The 15703-nt window shown below is 40.6% G+C and overlaps 1 protein-coding gene across 2 annotated transcripts in view; it reads right to left on the reverse strand.

The window, feature by feature from the left end:
• Nucleotides 1-15703, reverse strand: part of LOC102236672 (signal peptide, CUB and EGF-like domain-containing protein 1) — a 113239-nt gene that overhangs the window by 74890 nt on the left and 22646 nt on the right. For both annotated transcript variants that reach the window (XM_023350161.1, XM_023350160.1), the window contains exon 4: nt 9897-10031. In XM_023350161.1, the coding sequence (XP_023205929.1) occupies nt 9897-10031 (135 nt within the window). The remainder of the gene's footprint in view (nt 1-9896; nt 10032-15703) is intronic.

Genomic DNA, 15703 nt, shown 5'->3' on the forward strand with positions numbered 1-15703 from the left:
AAAAATTACGCTGGCATCCGTCAACAGAACAGGCGTGGAGTGGAACGATATAGAACCGTACACAAAATATGTTCTGAACATCTGGCACAGAAGAGTGTTAAATATATCACGTAGTGATTGCCATTTCCGTTCTTTTACAAAATACAGAGATGTTGAAAAGGTTCCTTAATACTGGGTTTCAGTGACTAATGAACAGCAATGCTTTTTGAAACAAAGGCAGTCGTTTGAATGTATTGTGGATTTTTCCTAATACACAAAGACTCAAATTAGTGACACTGTAGGTACTGAAATGACTTCTAGTGTGATGGAACCATGACCTATATCCTTATTGTTAGTGACTGTAATTGACTGAATCTGGCACAGTGAACCCTTCGCATGTTCGTGGTTCAGTATTCGCAGATTCGCTTATTTGGGGATTTCTCTGTGGAGCGTAACTCCAAATAATTGGTAGAAATTCACCTATTGACTGATTATTTTTGTGTCCCAGAGCACATCCAACATATTCCAAAGAAAATCCAACTTGGGATGCTGAAATACTAAAGCACTAGGTTATTTAGCATGCTATTGGCTGACATTTGCAAAGCAACCAATCTAGGAGCGTTGTTAGTTTTCCTTCCTGCTGATTGGCTGTATACCCAAGGGTGATGATAAGGAAGACCATGGATATCATTTTCTGTGGTAGTGCCAAGCTATTTCCACTGTGCATATTAAGGTATTCCTGGTGTTTGAACTACTAAAATAGGAAGCTATACATTTTTAGAGGGAGTCTCAAGTAGTAGTAGTAATAATTCTCAGCTATTTGTGGGGCAGTTGTGGTCTGTAATTTCAAGAAATAACTAATACTGGGGATCCACTGTAACTTCCCTATGCCAGAATAACAAATCCAAGAACAAATGTAGGTTAGTTTGTTCTTAAAAAGTCAGTGACTTGATACAACCGTTTAGGGTTTCTTGGAAAAATATTTACCAATTGACATAATAAACTGAACTTGGCTGAAAAGTTTTATACTGATCAAATTGGAATATATGTAAAAAAAAATACAACAAAAACCATTGAATCTGACTACTGTATAATTCTGCTGAACTGACTATATATTTTGGTATATAAATTGGATCTACTTGTTGGAGAAGTTTTCACAACTGGCAGGTCAGATTCTTGTTAGGAAGTCGGTAATGTGACACAACCAGTGACTCCATCCCTAACCAATCAGAGGCTGATGGTCTTCTGACATCACAGTTTCAGCCCGACTCGACAAGTAGGTTCTAAAAACGGGCTGGTGCCACCTGGCTGCTACTGGTGGAAAACCATTACAACTGAGTGGAACCGTGCACAGTGAGCTCTAGAGAAAAAGCCAGAATCCTTTACAGTAATTTCAGGTCGGCAACTGTTTCAAGAGACAAAAACCAATAAAAAAACATTTTTAACTCCGTCACACTGAGCACTGAGTCCCTTAAGGTTGTGTGTTTGGTCCACTGATGTTCAAATCGCTAACAAGCAACTTTGTATCCACACATGCAGAAAATCCAGTCATTGAAGTGGCAGATGACACCAGAGCAGTGGGACACCTTCATGGAAACCATGAAGAAATGAGCAGGGAGGAAGTCAAGTGCAGGGTGAGACAGTGTAGACAAAACAAAGGAGGTGATGGTTGACTTTCAGAGGTCTTGGTCTGAGCGCCGTCCCTCATCATCAGATTCCCGCTAGCGCTAGACTCCCATGTTTGTTTTGGTTCTATTTACCCAGAATGCCCTGCTTAGCAGAGAGAGTGGATATATTTCTTGGCCTTCAGCTCTCTGATGACGTCATCTGGTCAAAAAAAGCAATGAGATTACAAAACGGGCCACGCAGACGAAAAGAATTATTTGTGATACATAAAACTAAGACTTGAAAAAGGCTGCCTGTTATTTTCACAGTGACTCTTGTTTACTGCAGTACCAGCATTTCAATCCAACTGTTATTGTTTAAAGTAACAGTCTGATTCTATGGCAAGCCAACATGTATTTAATAACTGGTAAAACCATTGATCTGATGTGAAGATCAAATATTTAGTTGAAGAAGTTGAACCTGTCTCTTTTTTTAAAACCCTTCTTTCCCATGTATAAAAAATATGATGTCTTTTTTGTGAGGCTGACTCAGATAGTTGCAGTTTATTATATTTTTGCCATTGGTTAGTAAATGTCGAGCAGCTGGCATCAATAAAAGTGACTTTCCGGATGAATGAAACCAAACTCCGATCGGGGAATTTCAGTTATTGAAAATTGTGGAGGAAGAAGAAACGTTAACCAACTGGGAAAGAAAAATCTTCTAAACTCCCGTCTTCCTCCTCTCTCCACTTTTCTCTCCATGCCTTGTAAATGCCATTTTAATTGAAATCTGTCAGACGCTGACTGTGTGTCTCTCTCACTGGTCTGTTTAAACCACAGAGCTATAGGTGCTAAGCCATGAATTTCAATGAGAGCTTTTCTTCAGCTGAGTGCATTGAACTTCTTTAAATAAGGACTGTGCCTTTCTAATAACCCTCACCAATCTCTTTGTCAAATAGGGACTCCATGCACACACACACACATTTTCTAACTCATTCTTTTGCTTTCTTTCACTTCCTGCATCTGGCCTTAACCTCACACACATCAAATTGACAAGACCAGAGATTTAGACTTTAGCGTTGGCTAGACCATCATATGTCTTAAGAGCATTTGGAGGGAGATCAGCTCTGAGGTGATTGAAAAGAAAAAAAAACACGACCTTCTTGATTTTAAGCATTTTTTACAACCAGATTTAAGGCTTTTAATACCAGCGATATGAGAAACCTTTTGTTTGTAAAACCCCCCGGTGCTTGGTGGCGTTTGCCAGAGGTTAAGGTTTTAAACTTGAGCGGAACTGGTGGACTTTTCTTTGTGAGCTTCAAATCATACAAGCCGATTCCTAATATCTCCTGGGAGTGAGACCAAGTCCCAGCTAAACACCAGATGGTGTCTGCGCCCTGATATTTCACATCAGCATAAACTACAGAGAAACTCGGATCTAATAATATATCAGTTAGGAAGAAAAGCAAAAGTAAATTCTATCTTTTTGCTCCTATTTGAATAACAGACAGTATCTGCCTAAGACAGGCAAACAAAGATATTTCTCAGTTGTACGTTAGTTTCTCTTTTATTAGAAGTTCTAATTACCAAGTCATTACTCAATAAGCATCTCAAGATGGGCTAAAGAGCTTGTTCAAGACCCTGATGTTGGTTTATTACCAAAGTGCTGAATGTTCCAGTGAATACCGCCGGGGCCACACTCAGCGTGAAGTGAAATAAACATAGTTTCACCATAAACCAAGAACAAACAGGTGTTCCTCGTAAGAGTCTAGGCAGAAGACTTAGAAGAAGAGGAAGTGTTCAGGAGCCAAGGACCGCTCAGAGACATAAGGATGGATTTTTGATCCCAAACACAAAGAACATTATCGATTGATGTCACAGATAGAGAAACAAAGCTGATAGGATGGCCTAGTCCATGCGTGTCCAGATCCGGTCCTCGAGGATCGGTGTCCTGCCACGTTTAGAATGTTTTCACACCAGACAGTCCAGTGAACTCGGTTTAGTTGCGGACCTGCAACATGTGTTACATTTTCAGTTGGTGTGGTTCTCTTTCATAATGAACTGAGTCAAACGAGCCAACCCCTTTTAAAAAACACCTGTTCATCTCCTCACCTGTGGGGGCGCTGCACCAAAAACAACTGAAGGAAACAACAAAAGCAACTGAAGAAGACACCGAACACAACTTCCTTCTTCACAAAATGTAAACCAAAATGCTGTCATGTTTTAGCAGTTGTAGGATATTTCTTTTGTCTTTGGAAAAATTTTCATTCCACTTCTCCCACTAGCGCTAGACTCCCATGTTTGTTTTGGTTATATTTACCCAGAATGCCCTGCTTAGTATTTACATATACTGTACATTCACTTTAATCAAACTGAGACGAGGTATTTAGGCAGACCAGAGTTGGTTTTTTGTTCCGCATCAGAGTTTCGCATTCACACCTCTCCAAATGAACCAGGCTTTCTAGACAAACAAACTAATGTACAGTTAAAGCAAACCAAACAGAGCAGATGTGAAAACAACCTTAGATGCATCTCTGCTCCAACTGCTGAGTCAAATGGTTCAACTATCTCCTCCTGCTGGATATGTTCTGTTCTGCAGAGGCCAGCTGATGATTCAACCAAGACATTCAGGATCCAGCCCTGAGGATTGACTTTGGACACCACTGGCCTACACAAGCTTAGGAAAGATCTGATTTAACTGAAGAGACCCATAAAACGATCTATATTTGAGTACCATTCCTGTCAAAAAAAAATCCAAATTCACACCAGTTTCTCTTTGTATTGTCAAAGATACAGGCAATAAACTTATTTTCATAACTTCCATATGAGGTCTTTACTTTGATAAAGTCATCAAGAAGATATTCTGCTCCAGCCAATGAGAGGCTTCTACCTGTAGTGCAGAATCTAGATTTTAAGATGTATTTTGCATCGTCAACATGTGGATGTGTGACAGGTAAGTTGTTTTTAAAATGGAAGGAGTCTGATGTTGTAGTAGCAGTTGACAGCCAGGCAGACAGAGCTCCCTGCACTTAGGCTTCCCACGTGTCCCAGGCCTGTCATTGTAAAGCTCTCTGTACCTCCAGTTTCCTGCTTCGGTTTGTTTAAAGTGAGAATTCCTTCATCATGAAGAACACTGCGCATGTGGGCGTGTGCGTGAGTGTGTGAATCTGCGTGTTGTCCAGTAAATGTCTGCGCCGCCGTGACTTTCTGCGCGCGTCTGTTTGTGTTTGAGCGCGGCGGCCTCAGCCTCTGCCTGCCTCCTCTCCTTCCACAGCTCCAAATAAACAACTTTTGTCAAGTCCACCATGTTTGTCTCTGTGTTTATTTTTTCTGTTTTTCTGCCCGAGCGCTCACACCTCCCCCATGCCCTGTTTCCACAATCCCCTTCTCTCTCTTTGGCTTCCTCTCACTCAGAACATGGCACTCTGAATATGCATATTGTTTGGCAAGTAGAGGAGGTCATTTTCAACAAGACTGCTTCCTTCGGTTTGTTTTACCATTTAGCAACATGTTACCACAGAATTAATGGCTCACACATCATTATATCGGGGGAAACATCCACAAACAGGAGAGTTTATTATTGCAATCTCAGCTTTAGCTCCTCCTCCAAGCGTTCATACAGGGAGCGCTAGCTGCTGTACGAACATATAAAGCATCTCAGTGTGGTAAAACAACTGCTATATCATGCATATAAATACAGTTTGCTATAAACCAATTGGTAAACATAACTTCTCAATAAATTAGATTTTTTTTCATTATTTAGAATTCAAGAATTCAGATTAAAACAGGAATGTCACGTAGATCCTTTACACCAAGAGTGATGTATTTCAAGCATTTATTTCTGTTATTTAAAGTGATTATTTCTAAGATATACTCTCAGAAAATGTGCATATTACTGAATAATACTTGTCATTACGATAAAAACATTTTTTTTTAAACTGTATGTTATGGTAAAACAGTCACAGAGAAGACAAACGTCTTGACAGATATCATTGGCACTGTCCACGAGAAGCTGGTTGTTTAAGGATGTGAATGGAAAGTTGAGTGGAAGAAAGAAGCTGAGCAAATGCAAGAATTTGGGGGAGATTTACAAGGACTAACAGGACATGGACTGAAACCTGACACTGGGATGAAGCAGCCTTGGGTGGAGCGCGTCTCGTATCAGCACTTGGTTTGCAGAAAACTGCAAAGCTGCTGAAACTGAGCTCAGCAGTTGTGCTAAGAGTTGCCTTTGATTAAAGAGAGAACGTAGATTAACTCTAGTCTTACCTGGACTAAGGAGATAAAGGATTGGGCGATTACTCAATGGTGGAAAGTGTTTTTCTCAGATGAAAGTAAGGTTTTCATTTCATTTGGAGTGTCAGGAGGAGCACAATCCATGTTGCTTTAAGCCCAAAGAGACATTTCCACAGTCAGAGATGGTTTGGGTGCCATGGTTCAAATCTACCAGAAACATTTAGAGCACTTCATGCTTTCCTCTGCTGACGAGCTTTATGGAGATGCTGATTTCATTTTTTACAGGACTTTACAATTCCTCACTCTGCCAGATGTATTAATAACATCTCTAATGACCATGTTATAATTGCTGTTGCTTTATGCAGCAATGTGAAGTGGGTAATCAGGAAGAAGGGAAGTTTCATAAGCAGAAAGATTTACTTTTTTAAATGAAGGACATACAAAAGTAACATTTAATACAGAGTAACACCTGCTATTCCAAACCCAATTTCACTGTTTAAACATCTTTGCAGTTTTCTAGAAGTTTGTTCCAGCTTTGTGGTGCATAGAAGCTGAATGCTGCTTCTCCATGTTTGGTTCTGGTTCTGGTCACTGACCAGAAGACCTGAGAGATCTGGACAGCTGATACAACATAATAGGTATTTAATGTATTTTGGTGCTAAGCAGTTCAGTTTTTTAATAAACTAACAACAGTATTTTAAGGCCTATTCTCTGAGCGACAGAGAGACAGTGTAAAGACTTTAGAACTGACACCAGCAGCAGCGTTCTGGATCAGCTGCAGCTGGAGGATTGTTTTTTTTAGACAGACCTGCAAGACTCTGTTGCAGTAATCAATGTGACTAGAGATAAACGCCTGGATGAGTTTCTCTAGATCTCGTTGAGACATTTGTCCTCTAATCCTGGAAATGATCTTCAGGTGACAGAAGGCTGACTTTGTAACCATCTTTATGTGACTCTGAATGTTCAGGTCAGAGTTCATCACTACACCAAGATTTCAGGCCTGACCTCAAGTTTGTATCTGTAATAACTGAATCTAGGATTCAGTTATTAAAGATAATAAAGAAAACTCATGCGAAGGAAAAATTCCATAGCCCTTAAAGTTTAAGTAATCTGGTTGCGAGGGTAGAGAGTAGAAAAGTAACTTTTAAATTTGGGTTTGTAAAATAACTTTCAAAAAGCAAAAGCTGAGGCAAGAGACCAAGAGGATGTCCTCCTCTGTCCCGGGCCAAAGGAGGACGAACCCTTCATCCGTCTGCATCAACTCATGCTCTGATGTCTTCCGACGGCTCTTTGGTCTGTCCATGCTGGTAGAGAGGTTGCAGTGAGAGAAGCTACACAGTGAACAGGTGTGGTTTTCAAACACATCCTGCTGAGGTCAGGAGTGTCACTGGGACTGTGATGTTTAAGACGGAACGAGAGCGAGCAAAAAGATTCCTGTGGAACACTGCGATTCTACGGCTATTCCTGGCCTGGAGGGGAACAGCGGACAAGCGTCTGATTGTGGAAGCGGGACAGAGTGTGTATGAGGGGGTTGAGGGAGGTGTGTGTGTGGTGAAGGTGAAAGGCTCAGGATAGCCAGCCAGAATGAGGCCTTACACACTCACACCTAGAGATTTTTACTGCTTGTTTACTGTGAGCATCCCAGGTTACACACATGTTTACAGTTAGAACATGGATATAGAACAGCTTCCGTCAAAATGTGTCATAATCATTTTCAAATTATTTTTCCAAAGAAATGGGATTGAAGAGTCCATCTACATCTGGTCAATCACTGTGAAAACTAAGAAACAACAGAGGCAGGGTTCCCCTGATGCAAACCTAAAGCTTTAAAATGAGTTTGGAGTGACAGGAAACGACGGCAGGAGCTCCCTGGCCGGCGGAGTTCCCAGTGAGCAAACATTTATCTGTTTGTGCACCTATTTCGCTTCGCTCCTCCACAAAGGACCTTCTAACGTCCTGAGAGCCTCCTGACATGCCTCCGCGCTGACCACAGCCGGCGAGCGCTCCGAGCGAAGAGGGAGCGGACAAAAGCAGAGGTCACAGCCTCCTCCTTCACTCGACCTCTCTGTCTTCACCCTCCATCTCTGCCCACAACCCCATTCCTCCTGCCTGCACTCATTAAGGAGTGACAAACGACTGTCATCGCTTCACGTCTTTGATGTCCTCCAGCACACTGTACCCATTCACAGCTGCATGCATGTGTCTATTGTTCAGGCAGCAGAGAAGTGTGAGCGGATAAAAGGAAAACGGACCTCAGAGCTTCCTCACTGCTGCTGCTGAGAAGATCTAAGTGAGACGATGCTAAGATGTAAAACTTAGTGGTATAAAACCAGTTTTCTTCCTGTTGCCATGACCTTCCAAAATTCAACGTGGCATACTTTTATTTAATATTATTTATTTTATTTTAGATTTGTTTTCTAATTTTGTCCTAATGAGGAAACTGCATGGTTTTAAAAGAAAATAAAAAAAGTCCAATGACGTGTAATTGAAATTTCCGTTACCCCATGTAATTGTTTAATCAAGTCATTTTATTGTTCCATGGATAAAGTCCTGCTAATTAACTGACCCCATGGCAGTTACATCATGGTAAACTACATGGACCTGGTCTGGGATGGAAATCTCTCCTCATAAAATAGTTGAAATCCAGCAGGAGGAAGACAAACAGAACCTGTGCTCCTTTCTTGTTGATCACTGAGGCGACGATCACACTGCACAGCCTTTAATGCTCAATTCAGATATTTTGTGAAATCAGATTTTCTTTTTTTTGTGTGTATGGTTGTTCACATTTCCTGATACACGGAAATTAGAAGAAAAACCACGACCATGGCGCCCGATGATGAGCATTAAGCTGTGAATGTGCTGGCTCTGGTTGGACAGCTACTTTAACGTCACAAGAAACGCTCCACCGTTAGCGTCCACATTTACTTCCACAAACTCTGAGCACGCTCACTATGTGTGACATCATTGCTTCCTCTGCTGTGCATGCAGGACACTGTTGGGTTGTCTGCAGTTCAGACAGCAGATCTCATGCAAGTCACATATATTTGGAAAATGTGAATGATCGAAATCAAATTTCACAAAAATTCTGAGCTGAGCATTAAGACCTGCAGAGTGAACGTAGCCTGAGTGGCCTGCTTTGCTTTTCTAAAAATCTGATCTGTGTTGTTCAGACTGTCATGAAAAGATTAGATACATAAACCCAAAACAATCAGATTTGTGTCACTGCAGGCTGCAGCGTGAACGCAGCCCAAAGGTGGAGACAGAGTCTGTGACTTCTTTACAGATTACAATTTTTCTTTCCAGAATTTGAATCAGGTGAAGCTAAAACTGTCACTTGAGCAGTTCTGGGCAGACGACTTTTTTTTCCAGGTGTGACTGTTACATGAATTAAGTGCATAAAAAACTGATCTCGCAACTTTTGCTGCCCATCAATCTGGAAAGAGTTCTAAAGCAATTTCTAGACAGTTTTTGCTGTCAGAAAGTTCATTCATATTTCACATATCAAGTGGAAAGCAGTCGCCAATTCTCTCTGGATTTGATGGGCTAAGTCCAAAAATCCCATTGGTTTTGCTCAATCAAGTCAACTTTCTGAACTATGGAGCAACATGAGTGTCAAAATTCATGACTTGTTTTCACATCTGGAGAATCCGATCAATAAGTGATGAGCAGGAGGAGAGATTCCAACAGGACAGAAAAGAAACGAAGACATAATGTTCAATTCACATGTACTTACCCTTAATGGTGTCTATTACCCAAATTACAGAAATCTAAGCTTGCAACATTTAATTAGAACACTTTGTTAGAAAACTTTTTTTTTCTTCTAAAACCTTTTTGGATGAGAAATATGAACGGAAATGAACTATTAATGTCACAAAAATGTCATCGATTAAGTCAGAAGATCAGATTTCTCTAAATCAAGTTAAAATAAAAACCCGATTGAGAAAAATGGATGTCACTTTTAGGATTCAGTGGTGGAAAATAGTCCTAATCCAGATATTTTTTAAAAAACAGACAACTTCCAAAAAAGATTTCTTGTAACCCCGTGTGATCTCTCTGGTCTCTCTGTCCCAGTCTTACCATCAGAGCGGTGGATGCAGGTGTGCTGGTTGTCGCTCAGGAAGAAGCCGTCTTTACACTGACACTCGTAGCTTCCCATTGTGTTCACACACACCTGCTGGCATCCTCCGTTGTTGTCCAGACACTCGTCCACATCTGGACACACACACACAGAGACAGCAGGGAAGCAAGGGATGAGAGGCAGCAGTGGAACAAACGCTCATCACTTACTGAGCTGCATTAATAACAGCATATGAGTCAGAGTTTGTGTGCTCAGTGATGTTGACACCAGAGTCAGGAATGTTACAGGGACCCAGGAGGAACAGCCATGCTGTCCTATCACACTAACAGGTGGATTCTGTGACTGGATGAAACGCCTGGCGCTAAGTGTTAGCAGGCGTCGCTCTGAACTGCAGGGAAGCAGTTTATCCTGCACTGTGCTGCTGAAAGGCTTATAAAGTTTTCAGTGAAGTGGCCTACTGTCTTGTACAGTAATCAGACGTGACAGCTTCTGTACGTGGGCGTGTGTGTAAACCTGGGCCTGACGGGGTGACTGTGCGCTGTGTTTAGTCTGAAGTGCTGAGTCGGGCCGCCAGCCTCAGGCAGGACACAAAACCAGAGAGGAGGAAGAAAAGGCAGATGGCAAGAGGTCGTAACTGGACCCGGCACTGGATGAAAGCTACACTAAGCTTTCAAAGTTGCTACACCAGAACCTATCGGCCAAATGTGTGTCCATCGCTCCTTTAAAAAAAAAAACTACAGCAGCCTGTTAGGGCCATTGTAAGTAGGAAAATAAAAGGAGTGAATTTCTGCCAAAAGAAAAAGAAACTGAAATTTTGAGATTAATCTTGTTACTTTCTGAAAAGAAACCTGGACATTTCGGAATTCCAAGTAGAAAATTTCAACACCAGTTCAACAATCGTTCCTTTTTTGTATTGAATGAAAGCACTTAGACAGTATTACTGAGTTTTTCTTGTATTCATGTTGTAGTTCAGGTTATTTTTTAGCCACATGAATATTTTGAGAAATACTGTATGTCATTTATTAGAATATTATCTCTTCCTAACAGACTTGGCTTACTGGGTTAAGTTTTGTGGTAGAATAGAATAGAATAGAATAGAATAGAATAGAATAGAATAGAATAGAATAGAATAGAATAGAATAGAATAGAATTTACTGTCTCACACAGGGGAAATTGAGGCAGCTACAGGCTCACACAAAAGATCAATAAATGTTTAAATTATATATAAATAAACATAATTAACAATAATAATTATAAAATGCTGTAAAATATCACATAAAAGTACTGTTCAGTTCTAACAAATAGAAAGGAATGTGTAACTGAGTAGGATGACTTTTTAAAATGTACACAACAGTTTTAAACAAATTCAGTTGTAAGTGGACAGAGATGAGAGAAAACAGGTCATGGAATCAATTAATAATAATAAAAGCAGAGCGCCATAAAGCTCAGCTGCTCTTCGCAGCTTCCCCTGAATGAATGATGTTGGATATTCAGAATGTTCTGTGACGGTCTAACGGACCTCAACGATGACTTCACTGAGTTCTTCTGTTGCAGGCCCATAAAGCTCCAGCTCCGTGTGTAAATATAGCAGCACAGGTTCTACATTGTGAGCATAAATTGTGTCCTTGGTGAACTTCTGCTTTGTTTTCACAGCACTTCCTAACACTATTTTAGGTCAATCCTGAGCCGTAATGGATGCCATTAATATGACTGATGACTTTAATCTTTGGGCCGCTCGAGGAGAAAGTTAAGAGGAAAGAAATGCCATTCCAGTTGCTACACAAACATAACCAGAGGTGGGGTTTTTTTTCAGTTTCAGCCACCACCCCCCTCTTTTCCCGTTGGGCTCAAATGAGGTGAAGCTCCATCTAAACACAGTGAGGATGTGCTTCACATACAGTGCATCCGGGAAGCATTTACAATGTTTCACTTTTTCCACATTTTCTTGCTCTTGTCTTGATCCAAATTAATCTCTTTCCAAATTATAGACACAAGTACTCCACTAGGGTAAAATGGTAAAAAAAAAAAAAAAAAAAAACACAAAAAAACAAAAAGCCTTTGAGAGTTTCACAAACTCACTAAAAATAGAAAACAAAGAAAATCACATTTACAGAAGTAGTCACAGCCTTTTGCTTAATGCTTCGTTGATCCACCTTTGGCAGCTTTTACCGCCTCCAGTCGTTCTCAAGTTCTTCTCTCCGGCTCTTCTCCAGCTCCAGCAGGCTGGATGGAGACGTCTGTCAGACATTTTCAGATCTCTCTGGAGATGTCCAATCAGATTCCAGTCTGGTCTCTAGTTTGTTCCTCCAGGACGTTCACAGAGAGGTTGTGAAGCCTCTCCTCTGGGTCGTTGTCCTGCTGAAGTAATGAACCTTGACCTCAGTCTGAGGTCAGGATGCTCTGCAGCAGGTTTTCATCTACTCTGTTCATCACTGCATTCGTCTTTCTCTCTGTCCTGACTAGTCAGTCAGTTCCTGCTGCTGCAAAACATCCCCATGGTATGATGCTGCCACCACCATGATCCGCTGTAGAGAATTTTTCCTGGTTTCTTCCAAACCCAACTCCTGTCATTCACACCTGAGCTCAGTCTTCGTCTCATCTTGTGTCTGCTGGTCTGAGGTCCTTCAGGTGCCTTTTGTCCGTCTCCAGGCCTGATTGGTGGATCGCTGCAGAGATGGTCGTCCTTCTGGAAGGTTCTCCTCTCTCCACAGAGGAAAGCTGTAGTGTCACTCTGAGAGAGTGACACTATTAAAGGTTTTCTCCTCCGTTCACTCAGTTTAGACAGCAGGTCAGCTCTCTCATCTCCTCCTTGGAGCTCCAGTATCCAGGCTCACAGAGCAGCCCCTCCCCACTCAGCTCCTTCAGACTAGCCAGCAGTAATTAGCAAACACCTGGTAGAACCGCACATCTGCTGAGCTCATTAAAGAAGCTACTTCTCACTGCAATGCTGGTAAAAACATTAAAGGGTTAATAGAGGAGCCATGATGTGATGACTTCTTGAAGGTGGAGTTTCTGAAAGAGCAGGAATTTTTAAAGAGACAGAGGCCAATTATGTCTTAAAATGCAAAGTCAAATTTCTTTTAAGTCATGTTTGATACATATAGCATTTTCATAACAACTAAAGGTAACATGATTGTGCGGTAAAATGTGCCTAAAAAATGCATAACAGTGCTCCTTTTGAAGGTGCAATACAGATTGTCGTACTTCATAAACATCCTCCATGTGTTCAGGTATAAAACTATTTGATTGGTACATGAGTAGGACAAGCAGAGAGGACTGTACTGGATATGTTTGGTAGGAATATGTGTAACGTTGCACTGTTACCTAAAATGCAATGTTTGTTAATCCGTGATGCCAATGTCCATGATTTAGGTGACACATTGTCAGAACACTGGCAGGTTTACTTCTGTTGGAACAAAATATCAGCCTAGATTAAAAAAATACATTGTGAAAAACACTCGGCTCAAAATACCTTATTAATCCTAACTGTGGAAAAAGAAATTGTTCAAAAATACTTCATTGGTAATAAGGCAGATGGCTTTGATTTCATAAATGTCCTTATTTTCTTTCATGGTGTCTGTAGTCCCACACCTCCTGTCTGCACCGTGCCAAAATCTGCACACAGTTCTCCACAACTGCCCCCCTTGGATCCAAATCTGAGATCCAAGGTTTGAAATGGAAAAGACACGTTGGAGGAAAGGAAAATAAACTTGCACAAGTGCAGCAGACATTCAAATAAGTCACGCAACCGGCGGCACATTGGGTCCAGCTGTGTCCACGGCGAACCCAAATAAACAGAGTCGAAATCAAAAGGAAGCGAAGAAACCAAACAGGACGGATTTTTAATTAGAGGACAAATAGCCGACCTTAAATCAGTGAATGTTCTCAGTTACTGACACTGTGCATCTGCTGAGATGATGGAGCAGCTTCCTGCATGCTCACACAAAACCGATGTCCGCAGTTTTTCCAACGTCGGGTTTGTCATTTAAACTACAAGGCCGTGAGGTTTCTCAATATCATAGCTCCAGGTCCATTAAAAGCCGCAGCGCCTTTATAGTGTTTTTGCAAGCAGGCCCGGAGGATGTGAGCAGAATGTGAAATGAAAGGAGTCTGAACTCTGACAAGCAAGCTGGGAAAATAGTTTTCAAATTAAACTGTAGCACATTGAGGACCTAAAGTGACAAAAGCGGAAAGCGGCGGCTGATCTGCATCAGTTCTGCTGAGTTTCACGACTCATAAACCTGAACCCAACGCTGACCTCGTCAGGGACTGACTTCATTTTTCGGATAAGATTAATTTGTGAGGAAGCAATCTGACAAGTCTGGCTCTGGTAAAGGAAGGCGTATAATTTTACTTTCCATCGCCTTTGAACTCAGCAAAGCTGGAAAACACTGTTATGACGACTCATATTATAATAACGAAGCACATTTTTGTCAGCGGAAGCAAGAATTAACAAGTATGTGAAAGGAAATGGAAGAACATGACTGCATGTCGTGGTGTTTAAAAGTATATCTCCTGGTGAATAATACAGTTGAGAGTGATTAAAAATGATTGTGCTGTATTGTAGTTGTTTCATCCATTTGTGTTCAAGTTATATTTTCCTGGATGATGTTTTGAGATTTTGAGTTGATATTTCTACATAATGTTCATTTCCTGTGGTGCCAGATAAATTTTTTTTAAATGCAACAACCATACCTGCAGTAAAACAACTGTACCCGATGCCTCCGGTTCTTGCAAATGTAATAGACATGAAAAAAAAATCTAAAAAAAAAAATCACACTGTAATTTCAAAAATAAAAATAAAAACTGAACAATTCTGCCTTATTTAATGTTGGATTTTATGGAAAAAATAATTTCAACTGAATGTTTGGATTTATGACTGAAGCTTTTATTTGGAAGTAAGAAATGAACTGGTCACAAAAACATGAAAAAAAACTTCTATAACTTTTAAAATAGTTTGTAAGGAAATACTTTGTCTCTCATTAGGCAGGATATGAACATTACAATTTGTAATTACTATGAGAATACGTCCCATTCAATGTCATGATACAACGGTTGTAGTGTAAATCTGCCTTGATACAGTAGGGCAACCAGACCCAACTTCCTGTTTGCCTGAGCTGCCAGTACAGGACAAGTAGAAACAAGGATAACACAGAAGAAAATATTTTTGTGTTTGAGGCACAGCTTAAAACTGAAAACTTTACTACAAGTTTTAATAAAAAAAAGTTTGGCTGAATTTGTAATGTCAGTTTGTGAAACGAGAAACCTCAGGAATTAAAAACAGGACGGGAGGTCTGAGCACTACTGCCTCTGTGATCACAGATATTCTGCCTGTGATTTCACACTTTACTGCCTCGTTTGAACTCTGATTTAATCAGCAGCAGCTCATTAAGGCTGCATCCAGTCAACATCTAGTAAAGTCAGTCTTGAGGTTAGGGACAGACACAGCTGGTTTCCTCTCGCCAGACAGTAAATACCAGTGACTGTTGGAATTAGCAACCCGAATACCTTCTGCTTAATCCACAATCCTGAACTTAAACACAACATATACAGTGAAAGACAACAGTCAGATGACTAACAGAATGAAATAAAGAAGCCAACTTTCAGCAATACACTGCTTAGGTATACGGCTTTTGTTTAGAATGGTTGTCTTGTGTGGGGTTTAATGTGCTAACTACACTGTATAAAGTATATACAGAAGAAATTACATCACGTATTTTTTTAAATTACAGGTTTTTCTACGTATCATGACAATACATACAAAATACATACTCCTAAACTGTCTTGAACAAATCCCAAAATTTTC

The sequence above is a fragment of the Xiphophorus maculatus genome, chromosome 17, assembly GCF_002775205.1.
Source record: "Xiphophorus maculatus strain JP 163 A chromosome 17, X_maculatus-5.0-male, whole genome shotgun sequence".
Taxonomy (NCBI): Eukaryota; Metazoa; Chordata; class Actinopteri; order Cyprinodontiformes; family Poeciliidae; genus Xiphophorus; species Xiphophorus maculatus.